The 19,976-nt window shown below is 35.0% G+C and overlaps 1 protein-coding gene across 5 annotated transcripts; it reads right to left on the reverse strand.

Moving 5' to 3' along the window:
* Positions 1–1,361: 1,361 nt before the first annotated feature.
* Positions 1,362–18,285, reverse strand: LOC132156389 (cell cycle progression protein 1-like). 5 transcript variants are annotated; one of them, XM_059565381.1, is made up of 11 exons: positions 17,926–18,283; positions 17,193–17,277; positions 16,938–17,014; positions 16,634–16,832; positions 13,608–13,688; positions 11,078–11,244; positions 8,622–8,757; positions 7,552–7,649; positions 6,638–6,763; positions 3,936–5,242; positions 1,362–2,267 (listed from the first exon to the last, which is right to left on the reverse strand). In XM_059565381.1, the coding sequence occupies exons 1-11, from the start codon at positions 17,983–17,985 to the stop codon at positions 2,075–2,077; spliced, it is 2,529 nt and encodes an 842-aa protein (XP_059421364.1). In that variant the 5' UTR covers positions 17,986–18,283; the 3' UTR covers positions 1,362–2,074. The 5 variants fall into 5 exon arrangements, with proteins under 5 accessions (XP_059421364.1, XP_059421363.1, XP_059421365.1 ...); XM_059565380.1 differs by having other exon boundaries at positions 13,608–13,691; XM_059565382.1 differs by having other exon boundaries at positions 7,561–7,649; positions 13,608–13,691; positions 17,926–18,280.
* Positions 18,286–19,976: the final 1,691 nt, after the last annotated feature.

The raw sequence follows: 19,976 nt of genomic DNA on the forward strand, positions 1-19,976 counted from the left end.
GACAAGCATTTAAAAAACATTAAATATGTTTTTTTTTTTCAGTTTGCTTGCACACAAGGAGTTCCGGTTTGTTTATCCAGTGCTGCCATTCTGTATGATATTTAGCAGTGAGTGCATGAACATTTAGCCATTTTTGTGTGTTTTTGAAAGCCTTCTGAAGGTGTTCTCGTGTTTGCATTGACAGGCATGTATTTAGCAAAGCTGCAAGTGGGGAAAACCTGCCACTGCTGCCCTGCTGCTCTCAATCTGATTTCTGCATTATATACAGGTTTAATTCATCAGCGTGGATCTCTGGACATCATGCATGACCTACAGCACCTGTGTGATGTCAGCGACTCTCAGAGCTCACCTGAGCTGCTGTTCCTCATGCCGTGTCACTCCAAACTGCTCTAAAGGCAACCATCTAAAATAACTACAGTACTCTTTAAACTACTTCATATACTATGGTGCATTAACTCTGTAAAGCCTGACATATAAAATAAGTAGTCCGAAAAAAAAATATTTTATGAAATGGAACCGTTTATTGACAAAACTATTTTTAAAAATATAATCTGCATGTGTATCATATAGTCTGATATAGTGAGAAAATAAAATATTACTCATCACTCTAGATCTCCAAAATGTATCTGAAGATATTTAATTGCGTAGGTGGTGCACTATACTGCATTATAAAGGTGTTTATGTCATAAATAATTGTAACTATTGCAATATTTAAAATGCATTTTAATATCTGCAGATTCCTTTGTTGAATCTGAAATTGGTTGTTTGTCAAATGCATTATACATTCTAAAGGTGTGAAAGTGAATAGATAAGAATTGTAATGTATTATAACTTTAGTTATGGAGATCGTACAATGCATTATAAGGTGCATAATTAATGCATTAAAAATTAATTACAATGTATTATATATGAAGGTATCACTCTCTTTTATAGTCAAAGCTCTGTAGTTTCAAAATATATGATGCAGTGCAATACAAAAAGTTATTTTAAAAGCCTGATGATCAGATTTGATACTTAATGATTTTTCCAAAACATGATTGATGGAGAATCAAGTGAATTTAAGATGCTTCAGTCCAGTAAGTGTTCATCTGGAAATATTACTGCAGTTATTCTGATGTTTACTTTATAAAAATCAGTCAAGATTTGACAAGAGAAGCTTAAGCTAAAGGTGTACGTTTGTACAATTACACTTATATAAGATCTGAACTGAAGATTACATAAAGTTGAATTTTTTGGAGCTGTACAACTGATATCAAACTTAAATAAAGAGTTTTGTTTTGTTAGTCTTTTTTATTTCACGTTCACCAGTGCTTTGTAAGATCCAGGTCTCTTTCAGCTCAAAGCAGGAGGACAATCTTCAGTGAAGCAGTGAAAGACTTTTATTCTAGACTTTAAGTGCAACATTAAGCAGTTTAAGTGCATTTGTGTTCAATAACATTAAAGACGTTTCCAAACAAGGAATGTAATTAAGCTGATAGCAACACAGTTGAGAAAAAGAGGGGGAAAATAGTGCACTATCTAGTGCGGATTGAAACTAAATCTTAAATCACACCTTCTACTGATTTACATGTTCAAATAAAACCGCTACGGCAGAAACTCGTCAAACCAGATTACTTCAAAGTTATTTTTATAACAAAGAGCAATGTTTTCAACTCTTTCAAATCTACTGAACTTTTGAGATGAAAATAATTTCAATATCATGTTTTCTGATTGGTTATTTGGTCCTAAGCAAAATGAAACACATCAAGTTTTTTGTTTAGAAACATGAATAATTAATTAAAATTGTGTGTGTGTGTGCGTGTGTGTGCGCAAGTAATCCAAATCAAAATAATTTAAACATTCTTATATTAACTTCCAATTCTTTTTGCATAACTTCAGAGAACGGGAAACATAAATACGCCTTAAAAATACCTAGAATTAATTCTAATCTGCTAAAAATCATTTAACCAGCATTAGAACATTTACACTGTGCAAAAAAAATTACTGAAAAGGAGAAACCAAAGCTTTCTCGAACCTTCTCCAGGACAAAAGAAACAAATTAGGAGCCATATTGAGAAGAACTAAAATGTTTCTTCTAATATTTGGGATCGAAGGGCATGGGACCCAGCTCTATTTTGACCTCTGCAAACTGTCGGTTGGGGTCGCGTCCTGATTGGCTCCATTTCTTGGCTCTCTGAGGGCGAGGGCGGGGCTGATGTTGCTTCCTCTGTAGCCGCTGACAGTGACGCCACGCCTTGCCCTTTGACCCCGGCCCTTTGAAGGGTCGACTGCAAATTTACAAACAGGACATTGTTTAGGGTTTGCCACAAAGCCTCATACGTGGTTGACTCATGCGTGTGTACATGCAGACTCTACTGTTTTTCAGACCTACAGACAGAGAAGCAACAGAGACCAACAGGGTTATCAGACAAGCTTTTACATTTAAATATAAGTATATATGTCTGTATATATGTCTATATTATGGTTGTGACAGTGAGGTTCATGGGGGTTTCCCTCTTTTCCTCTCTTTTAAATAAATTTAGGCTAATTTATTTATTTTAAGATTAAAACACACAAATCATTCCTATAAACATAGCTTGCTGTGATGTTGCTTTGGAAACTAACTAAAATAAAGTCATTTTAAGTTGAAGAATTAAAATGACTCAATATTTAAAAAAAATAATAGAAGTAAAAAATAAAATTATATTTTTTAGAATTTTAAAAATGAAATAGAAACAAATAGAAATGACAAAAGCACAAAATTACTTAAAATGGAAACAGAAAATATAAAAATAAATGCTAATTCAAAATGTTAATAAATACAATAATACTATATAAAAACTCACTAAAATAAACACTAAAATTAACACTAAAAGTAAATAAGTAGTGTTACTTAATTTAATTTGCATGTGGATTCAGATCATTGATAATTATTAAAGTTGCCATAGGGAATGTGTTGTAGATAGTGTTGCAAAGAGATGGGAAATTTCCAAAAGTTTCAGAAAATTCCTGAAATTTACACACACAAAAATCTCGGAAAGTTTCCAAAATTTCTGGAGCGTTTTGCAAACTTTCTTGAAATGTTCCGCCTTTTTTGCAACCCTAGTTCAAGAAACGTTTAAAGCACATCACTGCATAATTTAACAATGTCTTTAATTTAAAAAAATAAAAATAAAAAACATTAATCAGGCAACAGTAAATGAGGGGAGGAGCTTAATTAAGGATGAAGTTCTCATAAATAAAATGAAATCATATGCAAATTATGCAGAGTTAGATTATAATTCCACTAGCTCAGTGGTTCCCAACCTTTTTCAGCCTGTGGCCCACACAACCAAACACATAATTACTTAGTATTCAGAAGCTAGATTGTTAACTGTTTTTATTGAATGAACTAGGGCTGTGCGATATGGACAAAAAAAAAAAAAAAAAAAACTCGCGATTTCTTTGAAATTTTTTCTTCAAAAAGTTGTAACGTCTCTAGAACAGACATAAGTCAAAATAATCACTATAGTAAAGGTGTAACAAAATGTATGGACTTATGGCAAATAAAAAAAAACCTGATCCAGCCAGAGCTCAGCAGCGGATAGACAGTCAGCAGAGCAAGCAGTCAGGAGGAAACATGTTGACAGCCATTTATTCATGCTTGAATATGTTGTTCTGTAGCATATGCAGCAAAAATAAAAAATTGGTGGTTTATTCTTAAACCAATCAGCCAGTTCGAATAGTGGAAGCAAAGTTACAGTTTAATATTTATTTTTTTGTTATTTAATTATATATATGAAATGATGTTATTATGTTATGACTTAGACATTTTTATATATGTTAACAATATTATAATTGGCGGCCCACCTGCAATACCATCGCGACCCTCTAGGGGGCCACGGACCACAGGTTGAAAACCACTGCACTAGCTGGATCTCTAAATAAGATTTTTTTGACACCACAAAACAGCTTACCTCGGCCCAAAGTATTTTAAATAGGTATCTCCGAATATGTGGCGGTATATGTAGTCATCCAGATCCTCGAACACATCGTCGCTGAGGCTGTGATATTCATCCATTTCCTCGAGGTAATCCTCAACGCCACTCACGAAGTCCGTAAACAGCATCTGGTCGTGAATGAAGACGCCGTTATGGAAGAAATTCTCGATGAAGCTCTCCAGCTCCCTCCAGTGGTGGAAGTGCACCACTTCTTTCTGCAAATAGCTTCGCAGGAGCTCGTTAAACTCGTCGGCGCGGATGGGATCCATGGCTTTGTTGAACAGACTCATGGATTCCTGATAGGCGCAGTCGAACACTCCCGAACAGCCTTTGGGCGGCATTTTCTGTCCCATGGTGCTGTGGTCTCTCTGAGCGCCGGGTTTGCGCGTGTTGCGATCAGCGTGAACGGAGTCGCTGGTTGATTTGCGAGGATGTAAAGGTTTCTGCGGCTGCCAGTCTTCGGCTCGCTTGTTTCCTTGCTCCTGCTGGAACGTGTAATGCTCGGGTTTGGCGTCGTGAAACCTCTTGTGATGCCTGAAGACATTCGAAGCAGAGTCTTTAAAATGTCTGAACGTCGATTTAACGGAGTCGGAAAACTTCCGGAGGTTTTCCTTCACCGCCTCTTTGGCTTTCTTGATCTGCTCCTTGTGATGGTGCACAAACTCCTTAGTGGAGTTCTTCACAGCGTCAAAGGTTTCCTTTACTTTTCCCAGCATCCCGCTCTTGGGAATCTTGGTCTTCACGTCCCGGTCGCCCTTCGCTCTCTCCTCCTTCGATTCCACGTACAGTCTTTCCCAAAGATCGGAGCGATGTTGCTCAAACTTCAACTTGTTCCCGAGCTCCTGAAGTCGCGCCTGCAGTTCTTCGGTCTCGGGATCTGTCTTGCTCTCGATGTCCTCCTCTTTCCTAATTTCCTCCAGTTCCTCCTTCAGCTTGTCTGTCACTTTCCTTTCCCTATCGAGCTCTTTCCGTAGCTCCTGGGCTTCGGCCATCAGCGCTTCCTGTTGGCTCATGAAGCTGCGTGCTTTCTGTTTCTCCTCCTGTAAGTGGCCCTTCAGTCGCTGGTTTTGGGACAGGATGGAGTCGGCCCCGGCTCCTCGCTCCTCTAACTCTCGTATCTGTCCCCGCAGAGACCTCAGCTCCTCCTGAAGGGCCGAAAGAGACGCTTCTTCTCGCTCCAGAGTGATTTTGAGATGCTGGTTCTCCGTGGTCAGGTCTTTCTGCCGAGACTCCATTTGGCTTTTGGTTTGCGTCAGTTGCATGTATAAATCTTGTCTTTGGGCCTGCATTTTCAAACAGTAAGCTGAACAGTTACTGTGGCCATTTCCCATGAATTTTTAAAGTATTCACTTTATGTTAGAGCGTGGAATTATGCTATCATTTTAATGTGCTTCCGACTTCCGATTCATTAACTTTAGGTAAATAACTAAAAGCATATCATGAAAATAACACGATAAGGCAACATAACGTACTGTTTGTGTACAAGTACAATAACTAGAAGTCTCGCATATTCACGTTGCACCTGCTCTTATATTAAAAATAAGGTAGATACAACCAGCAGGGTTATTAAACCATAAAAAATTAATTAATATATTTTACTTCAGTCAGTGTTATTTTAAATATAATTGAGATAGTATTATAATATATATATATATATACATTTTGAATTTGTTTTAGTACTTTTGAATTAGCATTTTTGTTGCGTGCTTTTGTCATTGTTATTAAATATTGCTTTTTTACATGTCTATATAGTTTTTATAAATTTGTTTTCTTAATGAGAAAGGTTATTTTATATATTTCATTTTTAAACTAATGTTTATTTTATTTAAACTAACAAAAAAGCAACACTTCCCGTTTGCTTGATGTACTAAAATAACTTAACTGAAATAAAATCATCGTCTAACTAGAAAAAAAAGTTTGTTGAGACAAACTTTAAGTTGGCTTGAGAAAGCCTGACCAGAAAGTTAGATAGATAGATAGATAGATAGATAGATAGATAGATAGATAGATAGATAGATAGATAGATAGATAGATAGATAGATAGATAGATAGATAGATAGATAGATAGATAGATAGACAGACAGACAGACAGACAGACAGACAGACAGACAGACAGACAGACAGACAGACAGACAGACAGACAGACAGACAGATAGATAGATAGACAGACATAGAATGGTAAGTTTAATGGTTTAATTGGCTTGTGCACTAATGGGCCACTGTAGTTTTAAGAAAACTGAAAGTCAAATCAGTCTGAAAAGTCTGACCCGAGTTTGGAGTTTGTAGAGTTAAAAGCTCTAGGAGGAGTTAGAGTTGCAAAATTTTGGGTCAGAAGAATAAGAAAAAGGATAATAATAAGTTTGAATAGGATTTCAGTAACTTGGCTTTCCACAAAATACTACTATATATATATATATATATATATATAAATTAATTCATGAACCCGTTTGGGAATCCTGTGATAAATGATGTCACTTCCTGAAGGATGTTTTTTTTTTTTAAAGCAGTCTACAGTTTTTAAGTAATTGGATCTACAAATGTCTTTAACCATTCTTAACTATCTCAATGATACTAGAACAACAGTGACAGATAGTAATAACTGGTGAATTTTGTTTCCGTTGCTCCCCCTAAACATTTTTTTGAGATTTTGAGAGGAAACAATAATGCATTCAGGTTACCTGTAACTCTTCCTGTTTGACTCTGAGATGCTGGTTTTCTTTAGTTATCTTATCCATGACATTCATGAGGGACATCACCATGTCTTGCTTTTCCTCTAGGTCTTCCTTGAGATTCTCAACCACTTCCTAAACGTATGGAGACTGACGTGAGAATGACGCCCGGGAAAAACTACTCTACTCTTCAAAGCCTAGAGTCGGTAAGACATGTTTAATGTTTGTTAAAGTCTCTTCTGCTCACAAAGGCTGCATTTATTTGATCAAAAGTGCAGTAAAATAGTAAAATATTATTAAAATATAAAATGACTGTTTTCTATGTGAATATATTGTAAAATGTAATTTATTGCTGTGATGCAAAGCTGAATTTTCAGCAGCCAACAGAAAGTTCAAAAGAACTGCATTTATTTGAAAAAGAAAACTTTCATAACTTTCATAACAAAGGTCCTTACTGCTTTAAATCAAGTTAATGCATTCTTCCTTGATTAAAAGTATAAACTGCTTCAGAAATAAAGAAAATCATATACATTTCTCATCTAAAACTACATAAAACTAGTTAAGAGTTATAAAAGATTAATCATTTGGAATAACAGACTGAGCCAGGGAATGTAAAAAAGCCCAACACTGATTTAAATGACAAAACAAGTACAAAAGTAAGACAAAAGACACTGAATCTCAGCATCTAAAGCTGAATCTGAGAGGAAATTATCATACAGGACAATAAAAGCTGAAAGAAAGTTCACCAATGAGAATGACAGGAGAAATCAGAAAACACAGAAAGCTATTACCTGAAAACTGGATTCAAGCTTTAGTTGAATGCTCATATTATCCCTCTCTGGTGTAAAATGAGTGTTTGAATCTGAGTGTTAAAGCTTTTCTCCTAGCAGTACATTTCAGTGAGCAGATTGTGATTGATGGACCTTACTTACAACATCCAGCTCTCTCTTACACGGCGCTTCTAGCTCAGTCATGCGACTCTTTTCCACGATCCTCTGCCTTTCCTGAATCTGGACTGTGCCTGGAGTGCACACAGACACACACACGCACACGCACACGTGCACACACACACACACACACACACACACGCACACGTGCACACACACACGCACACGTGCACACACACACACACGTGCACACACACACACACACTCAAATTCAAATTCCACTTTAGATCATTTAATCCCTTATAATTCATTTATAATCTGTAGGTTATACGATTTTTGAATTCCAGATCTGATTGGCCCCCGAAGACTCATTGCTTAACTTAATATTTTTTTACTAAAACCATACTGTATCTGATAAGCAACTTATCATTAAGTTTTTAATTTTACCATGTTTTTACTGCCATTCATTTTTAAATAAAAAGAAATGCATTTAAATTAAAAAATTACATATGAACCAAAACACAAAAAACTATGAAGTAAAATACATAAATATTTTTTTCAATATTTATGAGAAATCTTATTTGAATATATCCCCGTATGAAATTTATAAGAACATATAAACTGAGAATTACCCGTATTAACCCATTAGAATGAATGGAATTTAATGGAATTTAACTCATGGTTGCACAAAACCCCACATATTAATAAAAAAATAATAATAATAAAATCAAAAACAACATAAATGTTACTCTGAAAAGTTTTTGACTAAAATAAATTCATTTTACTTCAATAATCTGTCACTTTCAGATGAAAAAAAAATAATTCATGCATTAATTCAGTCCCAAAAGTGTGTGAGATATGAGGAAAAGGCTAAATTTATTTTACAAAAGTTTTGACATCAATTTGATTTAACAGGTAATTAATCAAAGGTGTTTGCAAAGTTGACACCTACATACCATAATGATCCAAGAAAGTTATTAAATGGTTATATCTCTTAAAAGATCATTGTAAAAAAAAAAAAAGAGAGAGAAAAAAAATAATAATGTTCATTTTGAGGGTTAGTAAGAAGAGCATGTGAATAAGACAGACAAGATGTTTCTGCTCACCGTAGAAGTGTCCGAAGCCCATGCTGATGGCGATGAGCAGTGCTAGCAGGATGCATTTGTTCAGTGTGCCGCTGATGGGACCCAGATCGTGCCGAGCAGCATGGCCCTCCGGATGAGCTGCAACCCCCTCAACAGCCTGATGGAGAATCACATGCAGCATTTCATCACATGCACGATTAATGTTGGGGCTGACTAACATTAATGAGCTTATGTGGAACATGCCAGAATGATTTCAGAAAATCTTGGCTGAATAGTTTGAATAGGTTTAAACAAATCAGTGTTGTGTTGCATCAAATATGTCCATCGTTTCCAGCCCAATTATGTTTTTTTTTTTAAATAAAATATTTTTAATTTTTAATTTATATTTATTGGTATCATTATTATATCTGAATAAAAATGTTATCTATTTACTTTAAAACAGTGCAGCCATTTCAATAAATAACCATGATTAAAAACATAAACCATAAATAAAAATTTTGTAATTTCAAATAAAATAAAAAATAAAATGTAGTTAAATGTTTTGATGTATTAAAACAACTATATATATATATATATATATATATATATATATATATATATATATACATATATATATATATATATATATATATATATATATATATATATATATATATATATATATATACATATATATATATATATATATATATATATATATATATATATATATATAAAATAAAATTAAGTTGGCTGGGGAATATTTCTTATTTTCATTTAGTTAACTTAATGTATTAAAATAAGAATAATAAAAAAAAATAATAATAAAAAAAAACAATATATATATATATATATATATATATAATTACAAAATAAAAAAAATCTACTAAAGATACACTAAAATCTAAAATTAGAAAACAACAAAAAAAGAAAACATTTTAATACTAGGATTTAGGGCTGCATGATTATGACAAGAATCATAGTTGTCGATTATTCCCTTGAAACTGTAATTGGAATAATTAATTCTGATTAAATGATTGATGTTTACACCTTTGTTTGAAGCAACTGCATGCCATACTTTTATATGAAAATAACAAGCTGAAAACTTAACTGAAAAACTTTGAATGCTCTTCTATAGTATTAAGTCTCAAATGTCAACTATACATCGGATTGGTTTCTTCTTTAAATAAAAAGGTAAAAATATGCATGGTATTATATAGGGCTGTCACTTTCAGTTCGAAAAACGATTGCACAATCGATCGGACCAACCAAAAAAAGTTTTGAAAATGAAAATAAGGAATCGATTTTAACCAAATATGTACACTATTCATTTTAAAATAATTAAACAATTAAAAAATACAGATGTAACAAAACTCACAAACAAGCAGAAAAAGAAAATAAAGAATTCCGAAAGTGCAGTATGCCTTGCGAAAGCTAGACAGAAAATACCAGCAATTTTACGCGCCTTTAAGACCCAGTGACGTCGAAAGCGACCTCTCTGTGTCTGGCGCGAATGATTTCAATGTTAAGTCAATGTAAAGACGCGTTTACGCGCATCTGGAGGTCTCGCGGCACGGTAGACGTGAATTCGCCTCATTCGCGCATCTAGTTACAGGAGATTCTGAGTTATGAAAAGGACCATAGCAAGCTGGGAGCGACCGGCTTTTGTGGTGGAAAATTGGCAGTAATACCCCCACCTCGCGCAGCTGTACCTGAATGTCCCTGGGACGGTCGGAGCACGTTTTCTTTTTGAACAGTTGTTTGAAAAGGATTGAATCATTATTTAAAATAATCTTGGAGATTTTTGAATTGCCTAAATCATAAATGCAGCCGGGTTGAAGCCTGCAGTGATGTTTTTCTTTTGTTATGGCAGCCATCCCCTCTGCATATATACTTTTTCGAGAATGTTGCATTCCTGTTGCTGTTTGTTATTCTGCACGAAATTCATGCCAATAAATAAGAAATATTGCTGACTTTCGTTTCTTTACGTTCGTCCGTTATTTGACGTTGAAAAAGGAAACGTTTTTTTTTTTTAGACATGGAAAATCGATTTTACAATCGATTCAATGAACACATGTCTTAAAAATCAAAAATGATTTTTTTCACAAAAGTGACAGCCCTAGTATTATAATGATATACCAAAACCAAACCAATTGGAGAACCCTTAATATAACATGTAGAAAGAAAAGTAAGCATGCAGAACAACATGAGTGGACTTTGAACGATTAATCGCTGTTTTGAAGGATTACGAAGCTTTTGTAATTGTACTCGTGATTAGAAATTCGATCAATTGTGCAACCCTACTAGGATTGTTTTTCAAGTGAAAGCATGATAATGAATTCATATCTGTCATGTAGTAACATTATCAGCTGCAAATTAAAACACCTAAAGTATTATGTTGAAGTAAAATAAACATAATTGTATTGTGCTCCTATCTGAGCTATATCTGGTTTGTACTGAGTGAATGCTGGATGATGAGTTGTTTTGAGACGCAGCACCTCCTCTTGTCTCCTGTGGGGCCCCTGAGGGTCTCCAGGCTCTGAGCCAGCGGTGCTCCTCCTCACTCTGCGTCTCCTCACCACAGGACTGACCTTCACCTCACCCTCCTCATCCTCACTGCTGCTGTTACCACCGTCTCGCTGCACAGGCTGATCCACTGGGAAAACTGAGTACAGATAAAAACACACACAGCCCAGAGGAATTAATACACACACACAGTCACACATACACATACACATACACATACAATCACTCACACACACACACACACATGCATGGTGCTGACGTCCCACTGACGTCTGTTGTTCTTAAATGAAGCTAATTATAATTACCACCGGGAAGTGTGAAATAAATAAACAGCGGTAAATAAAAAATATAAATAAATAAATTGCCAAAAGTAAATAAATAGCAATACATACACAGCAAAAAAGTTAACATATAAATAAATAGCAATCGATAAGAGAGCAAATACATAAATACATGCATAGAAATAAGTAAATACAAAAAATAAACTAATTAGTAAATAAATAGCAATGAGCAAATAAAACTAAATAGCAATATGTACATGACTGGATACACAAATAACAATAAACTAGTAAACTAAAGTAAGACAGTAAACTAAGAGTAATATATATATATATATATTTTTTTTTTTTTTTTTTTATATATATATAAAAAACTAAAGTAGATAGATATAATAAATGAATATTAAATTACTAAAATAGAGATAAATAATTAACAATAAGTAAATAATGAAAGTAAGTTAATAGATAGATTATAGTGATCATTATAGTGGCTCAGCAAAGGACCTGCAGTGAAGGTTATGTGAGGGTTTTTTTGGTACATTTTGAAGAACAAATAGCAAAACCTGCACACACACACACACACACACACACACACACTCACTTTCTGACGAACATCGTGTGCAAAGATGTTTCCTGTAACTTACTTCTGCTCACAGCAAACACATGCTCACAATACACATATTTGACATGCAGAGCTGTTTACACTAGCGTAACGAGCTAATCGACCAGACCAGCACATGACTGCTCCAAAAACACAGCTGCAGGACTAACGCTCTGTGAATGTCTGCTCTGTATTCTCTATGAAGCTACTGGAAATACTTCATACAGACGGAGGAAATGACTTGAGCATGCTGGAAACACACTTGAAGGAACCAAGATCCTACAAACACTGATTTTTTTTTTCACCTGTTTTATTGTCCAGCAGGTGAAAATTATGCATCTGATCACTTTTATTTAAGCTTAAGGGTCATTTTGTGTCAAATCAACCAATATTCAGAAAGTTCCCCAGCGCAAACTTTTGATTTTGTTATTTTATTTATTTATTTTTCAGAAGAAAGACAAACATAGATAGTGATGAAATCCACAAATTACATGGTGGTAAAAATGACTTTAAAAAGACTGCAGCATAATTATTTTATTTTTCCACAGAGATTGGTCGATCTATTTATAAAATCTGTTGACTTTAGCAACCTCTGTTGCATTATATGCCAACAGTGATGAAAAAGGTGCTTTTTGAGTTTGCATTTTTGTAACTCAAGAAGTATCTTAATGCTATTTAAGATTTTGGGTTTTAAGTTAAGAGTATTAATAACACACTTTTAATTTGGTATCTTCATATTTCAGACCCTATATGGTTCAGTTCCATAGATACTGGGATCTCAATATGGTTTCAAGAGAAAACGGTTTAGTTTGGACAAAAACTAAATGTGAAAATGGGTCATATTTAACAATTTTTACTTCTGAGTCACATTGACATCCCCAAATATCTGGAATTGAATTATTCAGGGCATTAAAAATTATAATTACAAAAGAAACATTTATTAAGAATTAAAATCTAAAAGGATACTATGATACCTTTAATACTTCTCGAGTTAAACGCACGCAAACTTTGGAAAAATGTTTAGTTTTGGCACGCCGACAGGTATACAACTGTTTTGATAGAGAGAAACAAGATACATTTCTAGTTTCAACATGATTTGTTCTTCAGAGATTCCCCTTTAAAACAAAAAAGTAAAGTATCAGCCGTATGCAAAGTGACCCACATTTGGTCCACTGAAAATGTATACAATTTAACAATTTACTCAAGGAGCCTCATTGAAATCCCTCTATCTCTGCAAATAAAGCATATAGGGCCTTAAAAATTAAGATACCCAAAGAAAACATTGTTAAGAGCTGAAATGTAAAAAACTTCTTGTGTTACAGACATGTAAACAACGGAGTTGAACTGAGTTGAGACAGAATGACCCAAAACGAATTAGTTCACAGTCTGGATTTACGACACATTTGACAGCATGCAGAAATGTAGGTCAAACAAACACATTAATGTGGCTTTTTCACACACTTAACACGTTATTTACTCTCACAGCCATTGGCTGGGCATTTCATCAGCCAGTTTAATGTGGCACAACCTATTTTTGCCACATCACTCACAAACACGCTCACGGTCCTCAGAGCTTTATCAGCATGCTGATCACAACACGCTCACAGTCTCATGTCACAGCACCTGAGAGAGAGAGAGAGCTGTGCAGATGGCTGCCGAATTCCCACAGCGTCCTGGAAAATCCCCATCTGCTCCAACACCAGTCTGCTGCCGCTCCGGGAAAGAGACTAACATGTCTTTGTGTCTTATAATAAGGGCGAATGTCATGAAAACTCATAAAAACATGTGGGTCATATTCAACCGCAAAATCAAACAGAATTATATTTTGCAATAAAATTAAGCATTACATTATTACGAATTATTCAGAAATGCATGGAAGCTTATTTTTCGACATGGAAAAAAATATTAAAAAAGGAACAAAAGTAAATTGCAACTTTTTATCTCACAATTCTGACATTCTGAAAATTGTGAGATAGGAACAAATTGCAAGAAAACTGTCAATTTTTCTGAGAATTTAGATATAAATCATAATTGTGAGAGATACACTGAGAATTGTGAGATCAAAAAGTGTCAATTACCTTTTTTCTATTTTAAATGCCTTGGTGGAAATCAGCTTGACTATTATCTCAATTGTGAGTTTATATCTCACAGTTCAGACTTTTCTTCTTATGCTGTGTTCACACCAAACGTGAATAGAGCGTCAAATTCGCGTCTACCACGTCTAGTTTGCTGCTTGAACATTTTGAATGCATTCGCGCATCTAGAGCGAAATAGACGCGCTTAGAAAGCAAAAGTTTGAAGCGAAATTGACGCACGCCCGAGGCAAAATCCGCTTCTTGTGGGAGGGGCAAGTGCTAGCGGTTGTCTGTATGCAAGATGGCTGATGTTGATCGAGCACTCAGGTCTTTTCCACTTTTTCCTGCACACGTCCTCGGAATAAACACATTATCTTGTTAGCGAAAAGTAGCTGTAGGCTATATTAGGGGGGGAAATAGTTGTAAAAAAACAGCGGGAAGGCCGCGGGTCGATAAACGTGTATGTGACTCATAAGTTAAATGTGTATTTACAACACACTCTTCCAAGCTAGGTCCTTTTTATTCCTGAAATATGAACTTGTGTGTGATACTTGTGTCATAAAGCTCCGGTTGACTGCTCACTGACAACATCAGTATTTCCTCCATGTTGAATGAGTGACTCCTGAGCAGGCTCCTGATTGGTTAACGCAGTGCGAATTGACGCCAAAGTTCAAATTTTTCAACTCGGGCGGCAGGCGCGAATTCGCGTCAAACACATAAATGCACAAAAGCACAATTCGCGCGTAACGCACCTATCGCGCCAGACGCTCAATTCGCGTCATTCGCGCGAACTATACGTGCGAATGAGGTGAATTCGTGTCTTCCGCGCCGCGCTAAATGCCTCATTCGCTCCGCGAGACCTCCAGACGCGCGTAACGCGCCTTTGCATTGACTTAACATTGAAATCATTCGCACCAGACGCTCTATTCGCGTTTGGTGTGAACACAGCATTAGAATTACAAGTTTGCGAATGTTAACGTCTAACAATTCGTAATTGCAAGGAAAAAAGTCTGAATTTTTTTTTTCCATGGCAAAAACAATCCGGACTTTTTTTCTCGCTTATAACTCACAATTCAGTCTTTTCTTCTCAGAATTGCACATTTGTATCTACATACAATTATGAGTTTGTATCTTGCAATATCTCACAAAAAAAATTAAAATCATAATTGCAAAAACAAACAGAAAAAAAAAGAAAAAAGAATAACAATTACCGTATTTTTCGGACTATAAGTTGCACCTGAGTAGAAGTCGCATCAGTCCAAAAATACGTCATGATGAGGAAAAAAACATATATAAGTCGCACTGGACTATAAGTTCAGCATTTATTTAGAACCGAGAGAAAACATTACCATCTACAGCCACGAGAGGGTGCTCTATGCTGCTCAGTGGTAGACTACAGGAGAACTGAGCAGCATAGAGCGCCCTCTGGCGGCTGGAGACGGTAATGTTTTCTCTTGGTTCATTTCTCTTGGTTCATGTCAAATTAATTTTGATAAATAAGTCGCACCTGACTATAAGTCGCAGGACCAGCCAAACTATGAAAAAAAGTGCGACTTATAGTCCGGAAAATACGGTACCTATTTTTATTATTATTCTGTAACGGAAATAAGCTTCTGTCCACCTTTTTTATAAATGTGGAAGTAAGCTGTTTTCTGTGAATGAGTAAGACTTCCGGTTCATTAGCCGCTGAAGGGAAATAACCGGAAGAATAACAACGTGCAGTAAACCGTAAAACTGTTTGCTCTACAAACCAGTCTGTTCATAATTAAGATAGATAATTCATTAAAATAGCATGGTAAGACATACCAATTTGCAATATCAAGCAGCAAAATTAGATTTTTTTTTTTGCAGCTAAAAATAATTGGAAGCAAATGACATCAGATATTCAAAATATTAACACTAACATCTCATTTCTGAAATATGACCTAAAAATTTATTTATGAGATGAATCCATAAAATGGAAAACATGGTGGGACAAACAACACATTGGGAGTTTCAGAACTTCTAAAACTTTCCCACCACGGCACCACCCTTTTTCAAGCAACTTGGGAATTCATCCATTCATTCAAAGCTACTCTTTCCAACTTCGGAAACTCTGTAAATCGTAATTACCATGTAACGTGCATTCAACTGATTATATTAAATGGAGAAAAAAATTAATTGTGCAATTTCAAATTTCTTTTTTTCTATTCCACTTATTGACAAATACAGGACGCTTGGTACAACAAAATGAAGAGCAAATTATGTACATTTGAAATGTGCAATTGATGCATATTTGATCTTTCTTGCACTACCAAAGAGAATCATGGGAAGTGTAGTTGTCAGATTTTTTTTTTTACTAAAAACTGTGATATATTTAGATTTTATCATAAGTCTTAATGTAATTTGGGGTTTTATTTCAATTAATCATGCAGCCTTAGTTTTGCATGCTCAGTCGCTATCTTTCTTTAAATCAAACTCAACACCAATCATCTTCCAACATGATTCTCTTCTTTAATTCATAAAATTGAGCCTAAAGAAAATCCCACTGCTAATTCAGACATTCATTTGCATGTAAACATCTTTTTAACTCACTTGTCTCCGACTCTCTAAACGTGTACTGGCTGCTCGACGAGCTTCCGAGATAGAGCTCCTCACTTCCTGCTTCCTCCTCCGTCTCCTTAGCAACAGGCTCCTCCCACGTGTCAATCTCCACCTCCTGAGACTCCACCAGCGTGATGATGTCAGAGTTCTCACTGGAGGAGCAGAGGATCACATGTTCTTCTCCAGCCGCCTGCAAGAAAACACAAATGCCATTTCTTTAAGACGGATTACTGAAAAACTCCTCTCTGCAGAACAATAACACACAACAGGAGGTCATTCTCAGGTTTAATCGCACCTCTCGGGCTGGCTCCGCCTCCTCTCTCAGTGTGAGGTCTAGTGAAGACTCTCCCAAACTCTCCTCACCTCGCTTGGCTGAAGAAAAACACAAGCTCAAATATTTCAAACTTATTTGACCACTCCTGGATTTACACATGCATCCTTTCCCTCTTGTGTGCTGATGACACGCGTGATTAACCACACATTAACCCTTCACTCTACATCAAGCCAAACAACATCAATAGTTTTGTGTTTATTAATTTAACATCCTCACCATCAGGTACATCCAGAGCATTGCCAACCCCTTCATCCTCACACTCTCCGGCGTTATCTGGCCCCAGATTTTCAATATCTGAACCCTATAAAACACACACACACACACACACACACAATCACTATGGCTAAACTTTAAAAGTGTTAAGCTTTTAAGACTAAGTATTTGCTTAAGAAACAGTATAAAAAACTGTGAAGTGAAAAACAACATGCTTCATTGACATGAAAAAATATAATTTACATATAAATGTATAGAATTTATAATTTACTATATATATATATATATATATATATATATATATATTTTTTTTTTTTTTTTATCAAGTTACAATTTACATCATTTAGGGGTTTGTATATTTTTATCAATTTTTTAATCATTAAATTATTAATCTCGAGTTAATCTCACAATCATATTTAAAAATAATTCAACCCAAATAAAAAAAATAATTTAAAAAATTATCTAATGAGTTTCAATTAATAAAAAATATGTAAATGTGCTCTTTTCATAAAAATAATGCCAAATTGCAACAACAAAAAAAAGGTCCTACTTTGTTTTTTTTTATGCAAAATATAATTGATTATAATTTCTATTTTTAGATTTAGGAGAAAAATATGACCTAGATGTGTTCTTCACCCAGCAGAGGATTGTAAGAGAATAACTCCCAGAAAGCATTTACACTGAGATTAAAAGTAAACCCGATGGGTAACGATCCGAGCAATAAAAGGTGAATCACCTCGTTACTAATGACTGTCCATCCACAGGACGACTCTGTGTCACTGGAGCTGTCCGACATCTCTCAGCCAGCTACAGGACAGAAATAACCACAACAGAAACATGGACTCTTACTGACTGTTACTTACTTTTACTGAGAGAGGAACACACACATTCGGCCATGCAAAGTTTGCAAACTGCATTGTTTCAAGTCTCATCTGATGTTGGTGTCCTCATAATGAATGCTCATTTATGGGATGGGAATGTCAGGTTGACCCTGTCACTGGTAAATTATTATTCAGCTTTTGCAAAACTCCACAAACAAGAAGAATTACAGACACAATAAAGAAACTCATCTGACAGTAACACTGAAATCTGATGCATTCTTGTTAAACATTATGCTGAATTTTTTTAAACCCATACACCATTGCATTCAATATGCAAGAGTTCATGAAAGGTCTGTCAAAGTATGTGTAAATAATGTCAGAGCTTTCATTTCGGGGTGAAGCATTTCTTTAACAACCACAGATCTGAGTCAAAACTATCATCTGGTTGTTTCGCTGGTTTGTTTTTCAGGAAGAGCATGCAGAAATAACACACTCTGGTTTGTTAACCATCCAAAAAAGCAGAAGAACAGAGCCATTGCACACATATCACATCATCCAAACACAACCACTGAATACGGAAATGCTTTGACAGATCTTAATGAGTGCAAAAGCGTCTTATTCATGATATTTAGGTGCTTGTTATTGTTATAGATCATGGCTTTCTAACTGACAACAATGGAAAGATGTACAAATAAATAAATAAAAAGAGGGTCCATGGAAATATGTAAAATATAATAATAATAAATTAATTAATAAAAAGATAAAATCTAACTCGATTTGATTTAAATAAATAATTAATAAAAATAAAATGTTATTTAATAGGCCTTCATTTCACAGTACAGTGCTAAAGAGAGTAGAAAAATATAATTAAGTAATATAACAGAAAGTAAATATTTTCAAGTAATATGTTACACTTATTTATAAAACCATCTGTTATAGACTGGTGGATGATGCAAAAAAAAACTGTTCTTTGATTTTGTTAAATACGACGATAATCAGGCAAAAACAGATACGTAAACACAACAACTGTGTGCGATTATTATTGCAAAATACGTCTTAGTTGATCTTATTCAGGCAAATAAAATAGTGGCAGGAGAGTTCCATAATCTAAAATTAGATTTATAACGCCCAACACTCAACATGTGAACTAACCTGAGGTAAAATACCAAACATTGACTCTAACAATCACACAGCAAAACATGAGTGAGTCTCTTTAGTCTGATAAAGATGAATTTAAACTGCATCAGGTGCATTATATGTTGCACTTACCTGTTTTAGAGGTATACTAAGGCAAAACGTCCTCTGTGTAAATCTACCATTAAAACGTCACGCCTCTCCGACTGAGGCAAAACATCAACAGAGAACTACACGAACATCAACACGGCGGCGGCTGCTGAGAGGAAGATGTATGGGAGTTGTAGTTTTACACGTCATCATCCCCTGCTTGCGTCCTTAACATTCTAGAACTGGGAAAACTACATTTCCCATGACTCCCTCCGGTGGCTAACGCATCCTGTGAGTGACTCAGAATTTTTGAAGCGTCTCTATTTGCGTGTCTGCTGATTTTTTTAATCCGTTTAACTGCGATTCCGAAGTTGAAATTTAATATCTTAACAAATCTAGTCGCTTGTATGTTTAAATGTTAGTTTCGTGTGCTTTTTTGTTTATGCGCAAGCGCAGTTGACGTCATCAGTCACTGCCATGGAGACCAACTTGCTGTGAAACCTGTTAATTTTTTTTTTTTTTTTTTACTTTAGAAGATCATATTGATCTTTTTCATTGTTATCTTATAGTGCAATTGCGCTAAAACAGTTTGAATAAATTATAAATATTACAGTTTAGTAAATAAATTAAAAATGGATAAAAGCGTCTGCTAAATGCATAAATTACATAATTAAAAATAAAAGGATTAAGGGGTTACATACAATTAAAAAGGGTTAAATATGTTTGCAGAGCTAAAAGTGGA

This window comes from Carassius carassius, chromosome 13 (assembly GCF_963082965.1).
Source record: "Carassius carassius chromosome 13, fCarCar2.1, whole genome shotgun sequence".
NCBI lineage: Eukaryota > Metazoa > Chordata > Actinopteri > Cypriniformes > Cyprinidae > Carassius > Carassius carassius.